The following is a 20,144-nucleotide window of genomic DNA, read 5'->3' as shown; positions in this document are numbered from 1 at the left end:
AACAGGCTGAAGCACAATATTTGGGAAGTTAAGTCAAATTTCCACTCTGAACATCTGTACCTCGGAGTTTCAGGATTGGTTGAGTTTGCCAAGACCGTGGCATCATTTCTGTCCGTGTTTTCAGTACAAACTGACTGTTGATAAACTTTCGAATGCTGGAGATAGTAAAAGACACTGCTGGATGGGTGATTGTGAAGTAGTCATCAAATCGAATGTTCATTGCCTGTAGTCCCGGTACATGCTTCTGTATATTCACTCCCGCCTGCTTGACCTTTAGCTACAGCAAAAAGAAATTCACATTAATTGGTACTTTTCAATATGAAGATAGTGTCACAACGTTTTGCTCAAGTAAGCAAGACCATCACAATGAGGGCTATCGGGATAGCTCAGCAACAACAAAACCACAGATCAACATGTTAATCGAGCATCATACAATTTAAACAAGCCATTTCTCAGTGGAAGTACTCTCATCACTGACCCAGGAGGTCACAGATTCAAGCCCCACTCAAGGAGGATAAAAGTGTAATGTAGGCTGACACTCCAGCCAGCACATCTGCATAGTCAGAGGGGCTGTCCTTTCAATGTGGTGTTAAACCAAGCTCCGGCCTGCCCTCTCAACCGCTGTGAGAGCTCCCAGGGTGGCACTGTTTCAAACAAGAACAGTGTAGACCTCTCTGTGTCATGACAACATGGTCACTTCTCTGATTACCATTTGTGGGGCAACTGCACAGGCAAATTGTCTGGCACATTTCCCTCCATTACAACAACAACCACATTTCAACAAAGTATTTCACACATTGTGAAATGATTCTGGACACATTGAGGTTGAGCAAGGTGCAATATAAATGCAATTCTATCCTTCCTTCTTTTCTATAACTCTCTTCTCTGGTGCAATGTATTTGAGTCAAGTTTAGAGTGGTGCTGGAAAAGCACAGCAGGTCAGGCAGCATCCCGGGAGCAGGAAAATCATTGTTTTGGGCAAAATCCCTTCATCAGGAAAATGTTTTTGACAACAACAGTATAACTTGAGTGTTAGATTGCCTCACGTAAGCGGCTATGTTTTTTTTAACGGAGACGTGATAATGTCTGAATGTTCCTTTAACTATCCAATGGTTTCCAAATGATAAGATAACATTTAGATACCAACCTGTATGCATGCTCACAGAGAATATTCATCAAAATCAAGTCTCACAATCAACACTCATATCATTCACTTCAGGAGAAATAAAAACTTGCTCTTATTTGCTGCTTTTCCCCACCTTAAAATATCCCAAAGTGCTTTACAATGAAGGAAGCTTTGTCTTGCTGTAATTATCGCTGTAATGTAAGAAATACAGCAGCCAATTTGCTCAACTGCACTGTGGTCATTTTGTGATGCTGGTTGAGGATTAATAATGACCAGGACAATGTGGAGAGCTCCCCTCTTCTCATTCAAAATCACTGAATATTAATCTAAAACAATTTTCTTTTTCAATCTGGCCGATACAAGAGATTAAGTCTCAGTTTTACACCTTATCCAACAGATAGTACCTCCAACTGTGCAGATGTTCCCTGACTATCACACAGTAAAGTCAGCCTTGGTTGTTATAAAAGAGAAAGTTCAACAGTTGGTGAGAGAAAGAAAGAAATGAACATGCAAAATAGGAATGGAGGGAGACCACTCGGCCCCTCAAGCCTGCTCTGCTGTTCAATAAAGTCAGAGCTGATCTATATGTGCTTCGAATTCCACAGTCCCATCCTGCCTAGCTAACCCTTGTTTCCTTGATCCCTCTGCCTAACGAGAATCTATCTTGAATCTTGGTCCTGAGGAATGCAATGTACCTTTAAAATAGAGTTGTAATCAGCAACCTCAAGGTCAAGTATAATACAGACCCAAAGCACGTCCTGGTTTACATAAGTAAAAATGTATTGCCATTGTTGAGCATAAAAGTACAAACTGACCAAATGAGTGGCATTTGGGACTAACCCGTTTTCATCCATGACAAATTCCCAACCTTGCTTTAGTTCAATGAAGGCCTAACAAATTTAATGTCAGTGAGAGTTCTTTACTGGTCATTCAGAGTTTCCTATGCAACAATATGAAGTCTGAACATGCACCAGATGAAATGCTACCTGTTATTGGGCATGGTGGGTCCAGACTCTCTACTCATTGTGAAATGACTTGATTTTCTCAATGCCTCCTTCGCCACATTTCTGATCATCACCCATAGCAAATTCACCATACATCATTTCTGCTGCCCTTGTCCTTCTAAGTAGTAAAGGGTTGGAAGGCACTGTGAGAGGCCACTTGGCAAGTGGATGGTATGCATCTCACAGATGACATAATGTGTGGTGGGGGCAGTAGGGGTTTCAGTTAGAGGATGTGTACTATGACACATTTGCATGAACTGTCTCCCACAACCGCCATGCTGACTATCCCAAATCAGTCCCTGCCTTTCCAAATGCATGAGAATCCTGTAATTCATCTATATACTCAACCAGACTGTTTCCATGGATTCCAGCCCTCTTCTCCAACTCCATGCCAATTATATCCCCCCTACATTATAATATTCTAAGGAATTTCAATTTCTGAATCTCAGGCAATAATCTTGGTCAGGAACGGCAAAGAAATTCTTACCTCCTCATCAAAGACAATGTGAAAAGGAAATGCATCACAGAAAGCTTTTGTGTCCATCCAGAGTCTCTCTGGGTAAACTGGCTCGAAAGAACATAGCAAGTTACCTAGTAATAGGAATGCATGAACAATTATTGCACCCTTCTGTACAATTCCATTTTTTATATATAGAAAATAATTAATTACAAGTGAAAAGCTTAACTTTTCAATAAGCAATGACTGTAGTGGGACAGTTTGCAGATGGAGAGACAGCCAGTTTTGTAAATCAGAATCGAATTCTCAGGTCAGAGCTCAAAATGGCCTTTTGACCTAACAACAAACTGAATCGCAGTTGGGCTTCCCATTGCGATGGTAACCGAAGGATCATTCTAAATTCCACGACATCACACAAACAAGGGAAGGAATTCTCCCGGTTTACCATTAATATTTCAGCCTGATTGATCACACCAAAAATATAGATTTATAGCCATTGCTTCATCTCAGGACTGTGGTCAAAATAGTACTGTCCTTCTTATGTGCCAGTGGCTGCACTTTAACAAGTTATTGACTGGATTTAAAGTGCCACTATCAGCCATTATAGGGAGATAGAGGCATGAAATATAAAGGCATGAAAAATAGGGTCATTTTCATTGGAACATATCAGCTTAAAGGATAAAATAACTGATATGTTATAAGGGTGAAAGGATTGGACAGCAGTTTGCTTCCAATAATTAATACTGAAGAATGAAAGAGTGTGGGTTGTTTTAGAGAGTTGTGAGACTGGAATTTACTGAATTAGTGCTCAACGCAAGGACTACACCAACATTGGATAGGAACGTTCAATAGAACTAGTTGAAATTATCAACTGGAAGGGTGTGAATTGACTGGTATTTCTACCTGGTCAGCAGAAAAGTAATTGGGATTCTCAGTTGGCACCAATATCCTTCAGCTCACTTTAACAAGGACCCATTAACTGATCAAACAGTGACCAGCTGTCACTTGCATTACTTGAACCAGAGGCAGCTGGAAATAAATAGAACCCTAGAGTCATAGAGTCATGGAGATGTGCAGCACCGAAACAGACCCTTAACTCCAACTCATCCATGCTGACCTGATAACTTAACCTAATCTAATCCCATTTTCCAGCACTTGGCCCATATCCCTCTAAACCCTTCCTATTCATATACCATCCAGATGCTTTTTAGATGCTGTAATTGTACCAGCCTCCACCACTTCCTCTGGCAGCTCATTTCATACATGTACCACCTTCTGTGTGAAAATGTTGCCCCTTCAGCTGCTTTCAGATCTTCCCCTCTCACCCTAAAGCTATGCCGTTTAGTTCTGGACTTCCCCCATCCCAGAGAAAAGCCCTTGTCTGTTTATCCTATACATGCCCCTCATGATTTTATAAACCTCTATAGCCTCTGACACTCCAGGGAAAACAGTCTTAGCCTATTCAATCTTTCCCTATAGCTCAAACCCACCAACCCTGGCAAGATTTCCATGAATCTTTTCTGAACCCTTTCAAGTTTCAGAGCATTCTTCCGATAGGATGGAGACCAGAATTGCACACAATATTCCAAAAGTGGCCTAACCAATGTCCTATACAACTGCAACATGACCTCACAACTCCTATACTCAATGTTCTGACCAATAAAGGAAAGCATACCAAATGCCTTCTTCACTATCCTATCTACCTGCGACTCCACTTTCAAGGAGATACAAACCTGCATTCCAAGGTCTCTTTGTTCAGCAACACTCCCCAGGACCTTACCATTAAGTGTATAAGTCCTGCTCTGATTTGCTTTTCCAAAATGCAGCACCTCACATTTACCTAAATTAAATTCCATCTGCCAATCCTTAGCCCATTGGCCCATCTGATCAAGATCCCATTGAACACTGAAGTAACCTTCTTCACTGTCCACTATGCCTCCAATTTTGGTGTCATCTGCAAACTAACTATACTTCCTATGTTCATATTCAAATCATTCATACATATGATGACAAGCAGTGGACCCATCATCGATCTTTGTGGCAACCACTGGTCCCAACTGGAAAAGCAACCGTCCACCACCACCCTCAGTCTTCTGCCTTTGAGCCATTCTGTATCCAAATGGTTAGTTCTCCCTGTATTCCATGAGATCTAACCTTGCTAATCAATCTCCCATGGGGAACCTTGTCGAACACCTTACTGAAGTCCATATAGATCACATCTACTGCTCTGCCCTCATCAATCTTCTTTGTTACTTCTTCAAAAAACTCAATTAACTTTATGAGACATGATTTCCCATACACAAAGCCATGCTGACTATCCTGAATCTGTCTTTGCCTTTCCAAGTACATGTACATCCTGTCCCTCAGGATTCCTTCTAGCAACTTGCCCACCACTGATGTCAGGCTCATCGGTCTACAGTTCCCTGGCTTTTCTTTACTACCTTTTTTCAATAGTGACACCACATTAGCCAACCTCCAGTCTTCTGGCACCTCATCAGTGACTATTGATGTTACAATACTGCTATCAATGAGGTGGCATGGTGGCTCAGTGGTTAGCACTGTTGCCTCACAGCACCAGGGACCTGGGTTCTATTCCAGCCTCAGGCAACTGTCTGTGTGGGGTTTTCATATTCTCCCCATGTCTCAGTGGGTTTCTTCTAGGTGCTCCATTTTCCTCCCACAATCCAAATTATGGGCAGGTCAGGTAAATTGTCCATAGTGTTCAGGGATATATAGGTTAGATGCATTAGCCTGGGGTAAATGTAGACTAGTGGGGGAGTGGGTCTGGGTGGATTACTCTTTGGAGGATTGGTTTGGACTTGTTGGGCTGAAGGGCCTGTTTCCACACTGTAGAGATTCTAGGCAATATCTCAGCAAGGGGACCATCAATCACTTCCCTAGCTTCCCACAGAGCTCTATGGTACACCTGATCAGGTCCTCGGGATTTATCTACTTTTATGCATTTCAAGACATCCAGCATCTCCTCCTCTATAATATCGATATTTTTCAAGATGTCACCACCTATTTCCCCACATTCTATTTCTTCCATATCCTTCTCCACAGAAAACACAGATACAAAATGCTCATTTAGTATCTCCCCCATCTCCTGTGGTTTCACACATTAGCTGTCATGCTGATCTTTGAGGGGCCCTATTCTATCTCTCGTTCCTTTCTTGTCCTTAATGTATTTATAAATTCCCTTTGGATTTTCCGTCACCCTATTTGCCAAAGCTATCTCATGTCCCCTTTTTGCCCTCCTGATTTCCCTTTTAAGTATAATCCTACTGCTTTTATACTCTTCTAAGGATTCACTTGATCTATCCTGTCTATACCTGACATATGCTTCCTTCTTTTTTTTAACCAAAACCTCAATTTCTCTACTCATCCCTTCACCTACCAGCCTTTTCTTTCACCCTAACAAGAATATACTGTTTCTGGACTCTCGCTATTACATTTTTAAAGGCTTCCCATTTTCTAGCCGTTCCTTTGCCTACAAACATCTGCCCCCAAACCAGTAGACACATCAACTGTTTTAACTGAAAACAGGTTAATCCAACAGGTCTAACTTGTTAGTTGTAAACCAGTACAGCAGTGAAAGGCATTTTATATCTAGAATTATTTAGTTATCGCCCTCCTTTTTACTGTCCCCAGTTATTTCTCTCTGTTTATCTTCATTGTCCATGTCCAGTCTCAATCTCTATCTATCCCCACAGTCTTTGTCCATTGCTTATCCCCCACTCTCTGTTTCTTTCTCTTACCCTCACAGTCTCTCCCTTTTCCTATTCCTCTCCAACCCATCTCTCACCTCTGTTCCTTCCCCAAGATCTCCCTCTGCATTCCTTCCTCCGCACGCAGTATTTGCCCCAGTCTCTCTCCCTGAGACTACCTCTCTCCCCGCCGCCAACTACAACTCTCACTCTCTCACTCCCAGTTTCTCATTCCCCACCACCAAGACTGCCTCTCCTTCTCCCAGTATCTCTCTTTCTGCTCAGTATATCTTTCTCCCTCTCCCAATCTCTCCATTGAGTCTAACCTCAATTCATTCCCCCTGCAGTCTCTCCCCACCTCAGTCTCTCTTTTCCACTCCAATCATTCCTCATCCAGGAATCCCTAAAACCAATCTCTCTTGCCCTCCCAAACACCCCCCACCTCTCTCTCTCCCCTCCCCCCTGCCACCCCCACTGAGTTTCTTCCTCAGTTTGAAGTTAAAAAGGATAAAGAGTTGTGGAAGTAGGGTTGAGTAGGTAGAAGTCTGTTATCTAGACCAGGCCCCTTCAAGGTACATTGAAAAAGTAGTCTAGACTCTATCCTTTTCTTATTTTAAAGGTGCTGTGTTCCCGATGCAACGCAATTGGTCAAACAAATTGACACGAAGCAAAACGTGATTTATTCATACACTGTAGTTCAAATACACCAAAAGAAATGAAAAATAGAAGAAAAGAATTGGCTTAGCTGTTACTCTACTGGAAAACTTACAGAGTAATAGATTAGTTAGCTACTAAACCGTAACTGGTCTGATATAGTAACACCACATAAACACATAATTGGTAAAAGGCAAATTCAGAAAACAGATTAGTTTACACATACATCTCTAGGCCAGGAGGAAAAACATCAAGAGAACATTTTGAGAGACAGAGTAGCAGGGAGAGATATACTGCAGCTTCCAAACCCAGCTTCAAGATCCCAGAAACAGATACTGAAAAGCTAAAACTAAAAAATCCTGGTCCTGTTGGAGCTTCACCCCACCCATTCAGGCTGCTTCTATTGTTCCAACTGAAAAAAAAAAACCCAAGACCCCACAAGCTGTTAATTTTACGGATTTTCAATAGACATCTTGGCACCTCTGTCTTAAACTGAAAATGTGTTGCTGAAAAAGCGCAGCAGGTCAGGCAGCATTCAAGGAGCAGGAGAATCGACATTTCGGGCATAATGCCCGAAATGTCGATTCTCCTGCTCCTTGAATGCTGCCTGACCTGCTGCGCTTTTCCAGCAACACATTTTCAGTTCTGATCTCCAGCATCTGCAGTCCTCACTTTCTCCTACCTCTGTCTTAAAACCTTTCTTTATAAAAAAAAGTCAACATAGGCCTCTTAAAGCCATAGTAATATCAAATATGTTGCCAGAGGTTTCTTTAACAAAATAACTTGAACCATAAAAGTAGGGAAATATGAGTAATTCAGAGAAAGGAAGGACTTCCCATGGGAATTCCTCTGAAAGTTCTCCGTCAATGGTCAATTATACACAGCTATGATACATAAGGTAACCTACCTTGGTCAAATGTCACAACCCTTCTGAGAATGTCCCAGTGTGACTTCTTCACTGAGCAGTGAGACAGTGCCTGATATTTCTGCTTCATCTTATTCAAATACTTCTCAATCTCCTGGGTACACAATAAGAAAATGGAATCAGTTTCTGCAACGATGATTTGGAATGCTTTTATGTTTCCTGGGAATGATTTTCAACTTAACCAGAGGTCAATGTGACAGATGCTGGGTGGCTCTACAATGAATAAGTGAATTTCTCAGTCAGGTTATTCCATAGCCCGAGGATAACTGAGAGAATACTACCAGAATTTCCAGGAATAAGGATTCAAAACCCTGGTATTGTACGTTTCAGTAATATTTCTTAACTCAAAGTGAAACTACAATAATCAGATAAATACTCAGAGGCAATATCTGTTATATGACACTATTTTATTACAGTCATAAATGTCCAGGCCTTACTTCTTGCACAGAATTGCCCCAGTAAAAAGCAAAGGAGATCAGGCTCTGGCCGAGAGAATACCGTTCGCTAGGTCCCTGAGAACTGTTCCCAGATACTCACTGTCTTCTCTGACTCCCTGACTAAGGGTCATCCATTTTACGAGTGTTGGTTCTAGATTCTAGTTATCATTATGCCAACTCTTTCCTCTCTTATACCATCAGAGTCTCCTTATACATCTGTGTGTGTGTGTCTCTGGTCACCTTTTACTATTAGCTCTGTGAATAATTTGGTCAAGATATTTCTTGTTCTAATCACCGACCTGTCTGGAGCATGGTATCAGGTTATCTTCTCTTGTATGGTTGCAGCTGGAAGCTTGGCTTCCGGTATCTGTCTACATGGCAATTTCTCATGCTATTACCTTTAAACTCTTGCCACCCCTATTGCATGCTGGTTAATCTGGTCAAGTTAGTGCTAGCTATTTGTATTAGCACCCTACACTGGATACTGTGGTGAACAAGCTGAGAGAAAATGATCAGGGCTTGAAGAATATTTGGATGTTTAAACTTTCTTTTGATTTTTATTTATTGATAATAGTGGAAGGGGGAGGAGCAGGGAAGGGCAAATTTACAGCAGTTGCCAGTTATCTAATCAGGTTTTAAAAAATTGGTTCACTTTCTGACTTGTAAAGGAAGGTGGGTGTCACTGTGATTGATATATTAGATGGCCAATGGCAGGATTAGGGGACAAGGTTGTTGAAGGTGGAAGGATGAGTGATACAGCTTTTAAGAGAACACCCACACAGAGTCAGAAACTCTATTTGTTGGAGAAGCATAAAATCTCTTTCCATCGGATGCACATTAATAAAGGATTCACAGCGTTAAGTCAGGTTTAGATGGTACTGGACTTAGTTTGTTACAGTCAACATCTCAAAATCATATTGTTCGGTCATTTCCATTAGTCACTGGACAATTAGTCTCCATTTAAAGGTTATCAGTCTCTATGGGAATTTATACACAGACCTTTAATGCACTCATAACAAATTCCTCTCTGCTATTTTTAAGGAACTGTTACACTATGTGAGCAATTATAATGATGTGTGATTCATTTCTGTGAAGGTTCTTGGAAACAGATCCAATTGTAACCTTCAAAAGTAACTTGTAAAAGGACCACTTTCAGACCTGTGGGGCAAGACAGTGAATGGGACCAATGGAGTAGCTTTACAAAAGAGGTCATACAGGAATAATAGGCAGGATGACCTCTCTTTATCCGCATCACTGTATGATTTTAAAAAGCTCGAGGATTTTACAAAGCTAAGCAATTGCTTCTGTGTGCAGTCTCTAAAACTTTGAAGATTTGCTGCAGTTTTGCTGCACAATTTGTAAAACCTACCTGTTTATCCAGCTTGATTTCCTCAGACTGTGTGCTTCTTCCTTGTCTGTCCCTCCATCGCTCTGGCAGCCTCTTCTGGACAACGAGAAAAACCACATGTTCCATTCTCTCCATGCCTTCATCCTCTTCTGACTGTTTAAGGATTTCCATCTCCACCTCCGTGTCAAAGAAGTCTTTAGCTACAGCCTGTATGATCCCTGGAGTACAGAGGTCCAAAACAAAAAGTGATATGATTTAATTCGACGTTACTGTGGTAGTTATGGAACTTTCCTCCCCTTGGCACAATGGGTCATTGGGCTGAGTATGGACAGAAAAGCTGAACAAGGAGATAGGTATGTTTGCTACAGAGCCAGTCTGAGTTTTCTTCCAGCTACTTGAATACACAAACTTGACCAACACTCCAGCACCAGGAAATCAATTCTCTATCTGGCCGTCTTTCTTTCTGTCTGTGTACAGTAAGGGAGATGCACTGCTCCTCACTCTCTGAGCAGTATCCAGGCAACATCTGACAGAGAAGTGTACAGATGACAATCTACCCCACGGTAAGTAGTTGGTTTCATAAAGGGTGGCATGGTGGCTCAGTGTTTAGCACTGCTGCCTCACAGCGTCACGAACCCGGGTTCGCTTCCAGCCTCAGGTGACTGTGCGGAGTTTACACATTCTCCCCGTGCCTGCGTGGGTTTCCTCCCACAGTCCAAAGATGTGCCAGTCAGATGGATTGGCCATGTTAAATTGCCATGGTGTTAGGTACATTAGTCAGAGGGAAATGGGTCTGAGTGGGTTACTCTTCGGAGGGTCGGTGTGGATTTGTTGGGTCAAAGGGCCTGTTTCCACACTGTATGGAAGCTAAAGCTAAAGCATAATGACGTCCAGACAGTGCACATTATCATAAGGGCAAAAATATTAGCACAAACCATCCAGCATCCCCACCACGTCTGATTATAAAAATTCTTCAAAAGGCTTGACCTGTGGCTCAGTTTCCCGCTGTGAAGCAAAATGCGGTCAGTTGAAAAAACCCGTGTGAATTAACAAACAAACAGGGATTTTGTCTCTCTTCTGCTGAAGTTACATTATGGGAAGCCAAAGCAGCCCTGAGAAAACTTTGAACCAGAAGTAACATGAAGAGTGAGTGGAAAACACAGCAAGCAACTGCTCTGGGAACTATCTGTCGATCACGGCAGATTAGACACAGTCTGATTGAAGAGCGGAAGAGGCTCGAAGGGCTGAATGGCCTACTTCTGTTCCAATCTGCACATAATCGTTAACTACCCAACACATAGGAAGTATTTACAATCTTACTGACAATTGAAAGCTGGGTTGCCTGTGAATAACAGCTTTTACCTGGAACTATATGACAGAGCCCTCTTCTCTCAGAATAGTAATGAAGCCACATCTCTCCATCTTCCCTCCTTTCCACTCGAAAAGATGGTGCTTTCATCTCCTGGTAATCAAACGGAACTGAAACTTTTATCGGTCGATTTATTCATTCTGACAGACAATATTTGTTTTTCAGAGCAGAAACAAAAAGACCAATGTTTTGACTCTGGATTCATGGGGATGTTGCTGTGGAGCGGGGCTAACTCAATGGCTCATTCAGAGAGTCAGTCCAGGCAAAATGGGATGCATGGCTTTTGACTTGGCAGTGAAAAAATACAGGAGAAAGTGAGGACTGCCAATACTGGAGATCAGCGTCAAAAAGTGTGGCGCTGGAAAAGCACAGCCAGTCAGGCAACATCCGAGGAGCAGGAGAGTCGACTTTCGGGCATAAGTTCTTCACCAGGAATGTTGGGGGAGGGGTGGGGTGCCAAGGGGGCTAAGAAATAAATGGGAGGGGGCTGGGACTGAGGGGAAGGTAGCTTGAAAGATGATAGGTAGATGAAGGTGGGGGGTGATGGGGATAGGTCAGAGTGGAGGGTGGAGCAGATAGGTGGGAAGGAAAATGGACAGGTAGGACAGTTCAAGAGAGAGGTGTCGAATTGGAGGGTTGGATCTGGGATGAGGTGGGGGGGGGGGGAGGAGAGGTGAGGAAACTGGTGAAATCAACATTGATGGAAAAATACCGACAATCAATTTTCAACGACTGTCACATGATTTTAAAACCTGGGACCTTTCTTGGTTAAAATGGCTTGGAGAGAGCTATTAACATTGACTGAAAATTGCTGCATGATAAGTGTAGCTAACTTTGTCAAACCAATGTGGAATAAACAAATAAATAGAAAGTACTGGAGAATCTTGAAGAAGAGTCATACTAGACTCGAAACATTAACTTTGTTTCTCTCTCCATGGATGCTGCCAGACCTGCTGAGTTTCTCCAGTACTATTTTGGTTTTATTTCAGATTTCTGTCAGTATTTTACTGTTATCTGGGATAAACAAGGACAACTTGAGTCAAAATTAATGTTTTCAATGAACATTGAAACTTAAATCGTTTACCTTCTGTTTGATTAATACCTTTATGGAAAAGATTCATATTTTGGAGATAAAACCCACAGATTATCCAGCTTAGATAAAACAATGATCGCAGACACAGTGATTCATGATTGAAGTATATTTTAAGCAGTTGCTTTGGCAGAGCAACAGGGAGAAAGATAGATGTGTAACTGAAATGGGGGTAGGCTATAGTGTGCATGTGCGCATGCTTGTACATGTGTATATGCATGTGTCTCCCTCTCTTACTCTCCCTGTTTTCCCTCAGTATCTCTTGAAGAACTCAACGCAACAAAAAAGCAAATTGGGGAGATACCCATTCATCAAGAATTCATAGATATTTGCAATATTTGCCACTGATGAGTATCCAAAATGTCAATTAAATAACCATGGTGTCAGGTTAAAATCTAAAATAGCTAGGACACTTTAAGGCCTTAAAATGCTCGTTTTTAATTTTCCTATCTGGCCCTGGCATTCTCTCCCTTTTAAAGTTTATACCTGTGTTTGTGTGAGTGTTTTTGTGTCATGTGTTTATATTTCTTGGTGTAAGCCAATGGTGAAATTGTTCTTCCATTCACTCAAGAAAATTTCATAATCGCCTCCTTATTTGTTTCCGGTCAACTAGCAAGCTGCATTTTCAATGGAATGAGATATTCAGCTGCATGCTACAGAGGGGATTAAAAAGAAGGGAATTGTTTTCCTGTAAGATATGATAGTTCTGTCTGCACTACAACTAAACGAGGCTTTAAACTGACCTTATGAAGTCCTTATGAGAGTCACAAACCAAATAGGATGCTAGTCTTTAAATTAGGATACATGGTATTAGGATACATGGCAGTATGTCAGACTCACAGAATTCAAAGCAGAATTCAAAGTAGAAGTCATATTTCAAATATTTGGTGAGCTGGTCAGAGGAAAGTGACCAGATTCCCAAAAGTCAAACCTGGAACAGGTTGAAAAGTCCAGGAAAGGATGATTGACATGTTGGGTGACCAATGGCAGCAGTCTGGGGGGAGGTAGTTGAAGGTGAGACATAATGTGATGCCATCACCCAGAATAAGTCAAGCTATTTGTCAGCCCTTTAAGTGCCCCAGTTATTGAAGGGAACAGTTACCAACCACATCATTTTGTTTTGACATCACCCCACTTCATTTTCTTTAAAATTCGTCATGGGATCCAGAACCCTCTATTCTGTTTTAACTTTACTGAGCAACACACAACGTTAAACCCATCTTCTATTTAAACACCTCAGTTATTTTCACTTGTACACATGCTCCAATAAGAGACATTTCCACCAGCTAAGCTGGGTTTTAAATGAGCGAGTGTGCTTCATCCATGGGATACCTTATTCGCACTCAAAGCCACATGAGTTAGGTACGCCATCTTTCTCCAAGACGTTCGGTTGAACATACCATGGCTCCAGCAAATGTGCCTGCCATCTTCCTCAGCACTGATTGGTGGTTTACTGATGGGCAGTGACTGACTACCTCTTCAATGTGGTTTGAGATTGGTGGATATCACTGTCAATCATCTGCCATCACTTAGATGCTGAATGCTGCCCAGTTCCCAAGAGGCCCTGGTGTGAGTTTATAGGAGTTGATGTTGGCAATTATCCCCATGACCCCCTAAACCATTCCTCCCATTGCTTCCTTTTAGCCAGTACCATCCCTGCCTCATCCTGCACCCCCTCCCTCACTGACCTCATTCTCTCACTCTCCCTCACTTACCTCATTTTCTTCCCTCCCTCACTGGGCTTATTCATGCTTCTATCACCCACACTGGTTTGTAAGAACAGAAGGAATAAGAGCAGGAGTGGGTCATCAGGCCCCGAAAACCTGTTCCACCATTCAATAAGATCATGGCTGATCTTTTTGTGGACTGAGTTCCACTTACTCGCCCTCTCACAATAACCCTTAATTCCTTTACTGTTCAAAAATCTATCTATCTTTGCCTTAAAAACATCCAATGAGGCAGCCACAACTGCCTCACTGGGCAGGGAATTCCACAGATTCACAACCCTTTGGGTGAATAATTTCCTCCTGCACTCAAACCTAAATCTCTTTCCGTTTATTTTGAGGTAGACAAACAGAAGTCTGGAAGAACACAGCATCAGGAGGTGAAGAAGTCGACACTTTGGGTATAATCCATCCCCTTATTTTGAGACTGTGCCCCCTAGTTCTAGTTTCACCCAGTCCGACTCAAGGTTGGGATACAGACAGACACTAACCTCACAGCTTTAATGCAGTATCTAAGCTGAGATGTCACCTTTTTTATATAAAACCTTATCTTGGGAATATGACTTGAAAGAAGTTCTGGGATTTACATATTAATAAATCGAAACCTGCATCCCTATTCTAAGTGATTAAAGACTTAACAGCAATCTAGATTTGTTCAATATATTGCATCAGTTGAATGACACTTTGATCTTTTACTATAAATTCTGTTTCTTATGATCCTGCTCCACTAGCTACCTGATGAAGGAGCTGTGGTCCAAAACCTTGTGCTTCCAAATAAACCTGTTGGACTATAACCTGGTGATGTGTGATTTTTACCTTTGTCCGTCCCAGTCCAACACTGGCACCTCCACATCTTAGTTTTGCCTGTCAGTGGAAACAATGTCCCTGCTTCTATCTTATTTATTCCCTTCATAATTTTATACGTGTCTATAAGATTCCCCCTCATACTTCTAAATTCCAGTCTATGCAATCCCTCTTCATAAGCCAATCATCTCACCTCTGGAATCAACCTAATGAAGCTCCTCTGCACCCCCTCCAGTGCCAGTACAGTCTTTCTCAAGTAAGGAGACTGAAACTGTACACATTACTCCAGGTGTGATCTCACCAGCACCCTATACAGCATAAGCATGACCTCCTTATTTTCAAACTCCATGCCTCTAGCAATGAAGGACACCATTCCATTTGCCTTCTTAATTACCAGCTACACTTGCAAGCAAACGTTTAGTGATTCATGCACTGGGACACCCAGGTCCCCCTGCACAGCAGCATGCTGCAATTTTTCACCATTTAAGTAACAGTCCATTTTGCTGTTATTCCTACCAAAACGGATGACCTCACATTTACCAACATTGTACTCCATCTCACAGACCCTTGCCCTCTCACTAGCTTATCCAAATGCCTCTGCAGACTTTCTGTTTCCTCTGCACACTTTGCTCTACCATTCATTTTAGTGTCATCTGCCAACTTGGACAGACTACACTTGGTCCCCAACTCTAAATCATCTTTGTAAATTGCAAACATTTGCAGTCCCAACACTGATCCCAAAACCAGTTACTGATTGCCAACCAAAAAAAAATCCATTTATCCCCACTCTTTGTTTTCCGTTAGTTAATCAATCTTCTATTCATGCTAATACATTACCCATAACACTGAGCATCTTTATCTTATGCAGCAGCCTTTTGTGCGGCACCTTGTTGAATGCCTTCTGGAAATCCAGATACACCACATCCACTAGTCCCCCATTGTCCACCACCCTCATAATGTCCTCAGAGAATTCCAATAAAATAGTTAAACATGTCCTGCCTTTTACAAACCCGTGCTGCGTCTGCCTGCTGGGAAAATTTCAATGCAGATGACTCGCTATTTCTTCCTTGATTATAATTTTAAGCATTTTCCCCACTATAGAAATTAAACTAACGGGCCAATAAGTTCACGTAAGAGGGAACGTTTGAGCTATTTTGTACAAATGTTTGAAACAGCTGCACATTTAGTGAAAAACCCGGCTACCCCACCAAAATCAAGAAACAAAGAGATTGAAGAGGCTGAAGAGACAGTAATTGAAACAGGTTGTGAAGGCGCAACAAATATATTGAAACAACAGAGAGATATCACTTTGAGTGAATTCAAAGAATCCAGGGTACGAAACCTGGCTGAAGTGCATCAGGGTGAACAACCTTTGGACTCCCGTCCATGGAAGGAGAGATTGACATTTGGAAACAGGAAAGATGGACAGTTTCGCTGAGGGCTGTGGAAACCAAAGCACCTCTAGATAAACTCACCATAATGAGATCTGGATCGATGGGTAAATGACCTAAGTGATATAGAAACATATTGGCTCACTTTTTATTGTACATGGTTAAGCCTTCTTTTGGAAAAAGGGGGATATTGTAAGTTTACCCTGCTTTTGAATGAGTTCCCCTTTATGGGCTCCGTGTGTATACAATATTGCGACTTTGCCTGGCAGTTAATCTATTGTGGTTTTGCAAGTTCGCACCCAGAAATGAGTTGGTTCCTACAATGTCTCCTTCATAACTTATAATACATCTTGTTGTCTTACAGAGTTAATCACACCCTCACAAGAAATTGATTTTTAGACCATTACCATTTCTGGGGTACGTTACTCCCTTTAGTCCCTTTGTCAGTCAAGAATCTATCTATCTATCTTTGCCCTAAGAATAATCAATGATTCAGTTTCCATTGCTCTCTGGGAAAGAGAGCTCCACAGAGCAACGACCCTCAGTGAGGAAGATTTCCCTTTTTCTCCTTCTTACTTGGGAGATTAATTTTTAAATACTGTTCTCTAGTTCTAATGTCTCCCACAAAGAGAAACTTCCTCTCAGCATCCACCCTGTCAATCCCTCTCAGGGCCTAAGACATTTCAATAAGGTCACCTCTCAGTCTTCTAAACCCCAATGGAAACAAACCAAGCTGGAAAGGCAACCCTTTCCTCATAAAGACAACATCTTTATCCCAGGAATCAGTTGAGTGAACATTCACTGAATTGACTTTAATGCTATTATTGTATGTCCTTCCTCAAATAAGGATGCCAAAATGCCTCAGATGTGTCTCACCAACAACCTCTACAATTATTCCAATCTCTTTGAAACAAATAACAACATTCCATATGACATCCTAATCACGTAATGTCACTGCACACCCACCTTTTGCGATTCACCTACCACAACCACTATCAAGAAGAACAAAGGTAGTGGATACATAGAACATCATTCCCTGCAAGTTCCCCTCCAAGCCATATATCATCCTGGCTTGGAGAAATCTCACTTTCCTTCAGTGTCACCAGGTCAAAATCTTGGAACTCTCTCGAACAGCATTGTGTGTGCACGTAGACCAGCTTTTTAACCCAGTTTAGTGGTGAGGGAGTGCTGCATTATCAGAGGTGTTGTCTTTGAATTGGACGCTAAATCAAGCCCTCATTTGCCCCCTCTGGAGTAGATAAAAAAAACCCTTGACCATATTCAGAAGACATTATGGTCAATATTTAATGCTCAAATAATGGTGCTAAAATGGATCATCTAGTTAGATAGTTATTGCTGTTTGTGGTATACAAGTGACTAATGTGAAGAAGGTCACTGGACCCAAAATGTTAACTCTGCTTTCTCTCTACAGATGCTGCGAGATCTGCAGAGTTTTCCCAGCAATTTCTGATTTTGTTTCTGATTCCCAGCATCCACAGATCTCTTTTTTGGCAAATGTGTATCCAATCTCACAACAGTGACCACTCTCAAGAAACACACTTAGGTGATGTCTTGAAGTTGTGAGAGGCTTTATAAAAATCCGGCTGGCACAGTTTCATAATTCAAACATAGTTATTTCAAACCTAAAAATATCCTAGCAAAGATTAAGCCAGTCCAATGAATTACTGGTCAAATTGTATACAATTAGCATTGCTTAGCTCAAACTTTAGAAAGCACTGTGAGAACTGGATTACCTGATATGACAGAGCAAGGTAACTGTGAAGGGCATCTAAATTTTCAATAAATTCCATCAACGATCCTCCCAATGTCCGCAGCATTCGGTCGTACCCAGACACCTTGCAGAAGGTGAAAAAGTGTCCTCCAAAGAGTTTCAAGACAGCCTCAGCAGACAGATCTGAGCAACAGCAGAACAAGTTTCAGTTTTTCATGTTGATTCAAGCTCTGTTACAGTGTGTCTCTTGTCAAATGGACCAAGGGAGCACTTAACACTTAAAAATTTCAAGAAAATCATCGAAGGAAGCTAACACATCTCAATGGGGTTGAATCTCAGTGAGAGAATTGTTATGTGACTAATTGATAGGACATTTGAACAGTGAACTGTTCTTTACCACAGTGACTTTTTATTTCGCCCCAACAGGCTGCAGTTAGTTCCAAGACATCTGTTCTCCCAACTGTAGCTGAACAATGTCAGTATCTACCAGGGCGGCTAAAATGATTGGAGTGCTAAACTAATGGATGTGAAATTGTAGGCATTCACATGGATATATATTGATACAAAATGAGCAGATGGAGAAATTATTGTGCAGTGCAAATATGCAGAAGAGATAAAGAAATACGTAAATGAATAGATAAATGCATGTTCATAAATGAATAGGTAACATTTGTATGTAGAACAGTAGTCAGTAGCCCACATGTTTATTAGTTACAGATAAGCCATAAGCACTAAACTGGTTGGTAACATTCATGTATGTCTGTTTGTTTGGCCTTTCAGGCATGAATGACTATGTCACCAGATGAAGCACTGCTTAGGGTTCCAGTGGGTATGTAGACAATTGCTAAGACTGATCAGTACCCAGAAGGCTCTGCTGCAAATCAGACAAGATATTGCGGAGGGATGAGTTTTGGATGAACTGCTTCCTCTGAATTTCCTCTCACTGTCTTTCAGAGAAAGCCCTTTTATTCAGTTGTACCAGGTACAGCCATCCTTCCCTCACAACTTGAAGCTGATGTCGAAACTCCTGAATCAAATCTTCAAAGTGTCCTTATAGCACTTACCATGAGGTCACACCCGCACACCCCTGGGTAAGCAAGGATCAAACATTCTGGTTACATGGTCAGGCCAATTCATCATGTTGTATACAACAGCCAGTACCTGAAAGGGCGAACTCCATTACAGGATAAGCTCCACTCGCCAGGATATTTACAACTGGTCCTGAGAGGAGCTTTCCTTGTGTGTTCACCAAAGTCTGTATTAGTACATCAGTGATTTTTCTTAGAGTTCACAGTATGCAGTTAGAGTTGAATTGTGTATTCAATCTGAGCTTGAACCTGACAGTCTCACGATGTATCTCAGATGTAATGAAACTAGTTACTGAATAATATGTAGTAGTCCCATTTATTGTTTATCAAGTTGGAGTCTATTTTCTACTGAAGAGTTTGTCTGTGTTGCCTTCCCCACATGATATCAGTAGCTTAGACTGATATTAGTGAGAAGGATTGATCCAAGTGAATCTACCTAGTTGCTTCCAGCAGGAATCAACACTTAAGATAGCCTGTGGCTGTGACTGTCTCGATATGGTATGGATGCTTGCTCAGACGAACACCTCAGAGTCTGGTATTTTGTCCTCCCACTTTACCTTCAGAAGATTCTGAAAGCAACCCTGATGAGCTTCCTGGCATGATGCTGGTTTACAGATATCTCAGTCCACCACCAACAGTTCCTTAGCAGAATGACAATATGATAGATCGCGTCTCAAACTTGTTCAGTCCACTTCTGTACTCTGCAGAAACGCCAGACAGTGTTTGTTACGTTGCATTCCTGAGATGCAATGACTCGAATTGGACACAATATTCCAATTATAACCTACCCAGAGCTTTCTAAAAGGTACACCAAACTTGCTTATTATTGCACTGAATACCTTTATTAATAAAACCGAAGATCCCGTATGTTTTTCTAATGGATTTCTCGATATGTCCTGTATCCTTCCAATACCTATGCATGTGAACTGTCTGTCTCCACACAACCTTCAAACCTGTGGCATTATGCCTGTATTCTCTTTCATAGCCTATTGAATTTTCACTTAACATCACAAAATGTTCCAACATAGTAATAGGTTATAGTATTTCTCGAATATCCAAACAAGTATTTTGTTCGGATAACTGATTGTTCGGATAATGGATAATGTTTTTTCGGGGCCTTGAGATCTTGTTTGGATAACCTGAAATCCAGATAATTGACGTTCAGATAACCGAAGTTGTTGTATATGTTTGGATGAGTAACTGAGAGGAAATGAAGCTTGGTCAAGGATTGGAATCAATTTAAATCATCACATTTTGCAAATGTTTAGTTTTGCTAGATTTTCTTGAA

The 20,144-nt window shown here is 41.5% G+C and overlaps 1 protein-coding gene across 1 annotated transcript in view; it reads right to left on the bottom strand.

The window, feature by feature from the left end:
- LOC122555485 (guanylate cyclase soluble subunit beta-2-like) overlaps positions 1-20,144 on the bottom strand; it is a 58,265-nt gene that overhangs the window by 16,351 nt on the left and 21,770 nt on the right. Inside the window, exons 5-10 of the mRNA XM_087992315.1 lie at positions 17,791-17,951; positions 11,021-11,120; positions 9,680-9,876; positions 7,856-7,967; positions 2,618-2,721; positions 61-277 (exon numbers count right to left, since the gene is read on the bottom strand). Coding sequence (XP_087848441.1) covers positions 61-277; positions 2,618-2,721; positions 7,856-7,967; positions 9,680-9,876; positions 11,021-11,120; positions 17,791-17,951 — 891 coding nt within the window. The remainder of the gene's footprint in view (positions 1-60; positions 278-2,617; positions 2,722-7,855; positions 7,968-9,679; positions 9,877-11,020; positions 11,121-17,790; positions 17,952-20,144) is intronic.

This window comes from Chiloscyllium plagiosum, unplaced genomic scaffold (genome assembly GCF_037043375.1).
Source record: "Chiloscyllium plagiosum isolate Xiang-an unplaced genomic scaffold, Cpla_swu_hap1 HiC_scaffold_12, whole genome shotgun sequence".
Taxonomy (NCBI): domain Eukaryota; kingdom Metazoa; phylum Chordata; class Chondrichthyes; order Orectolobiformes; family Hemiscylliidae; genus Chiloscyllium; species Chiloscyllium plagiosum.
The sequence above is the reverse complement of the archived record's forward strand: the minus strand, read 5'-3'. Positions and strand labels throughout refer to the sequence as shown.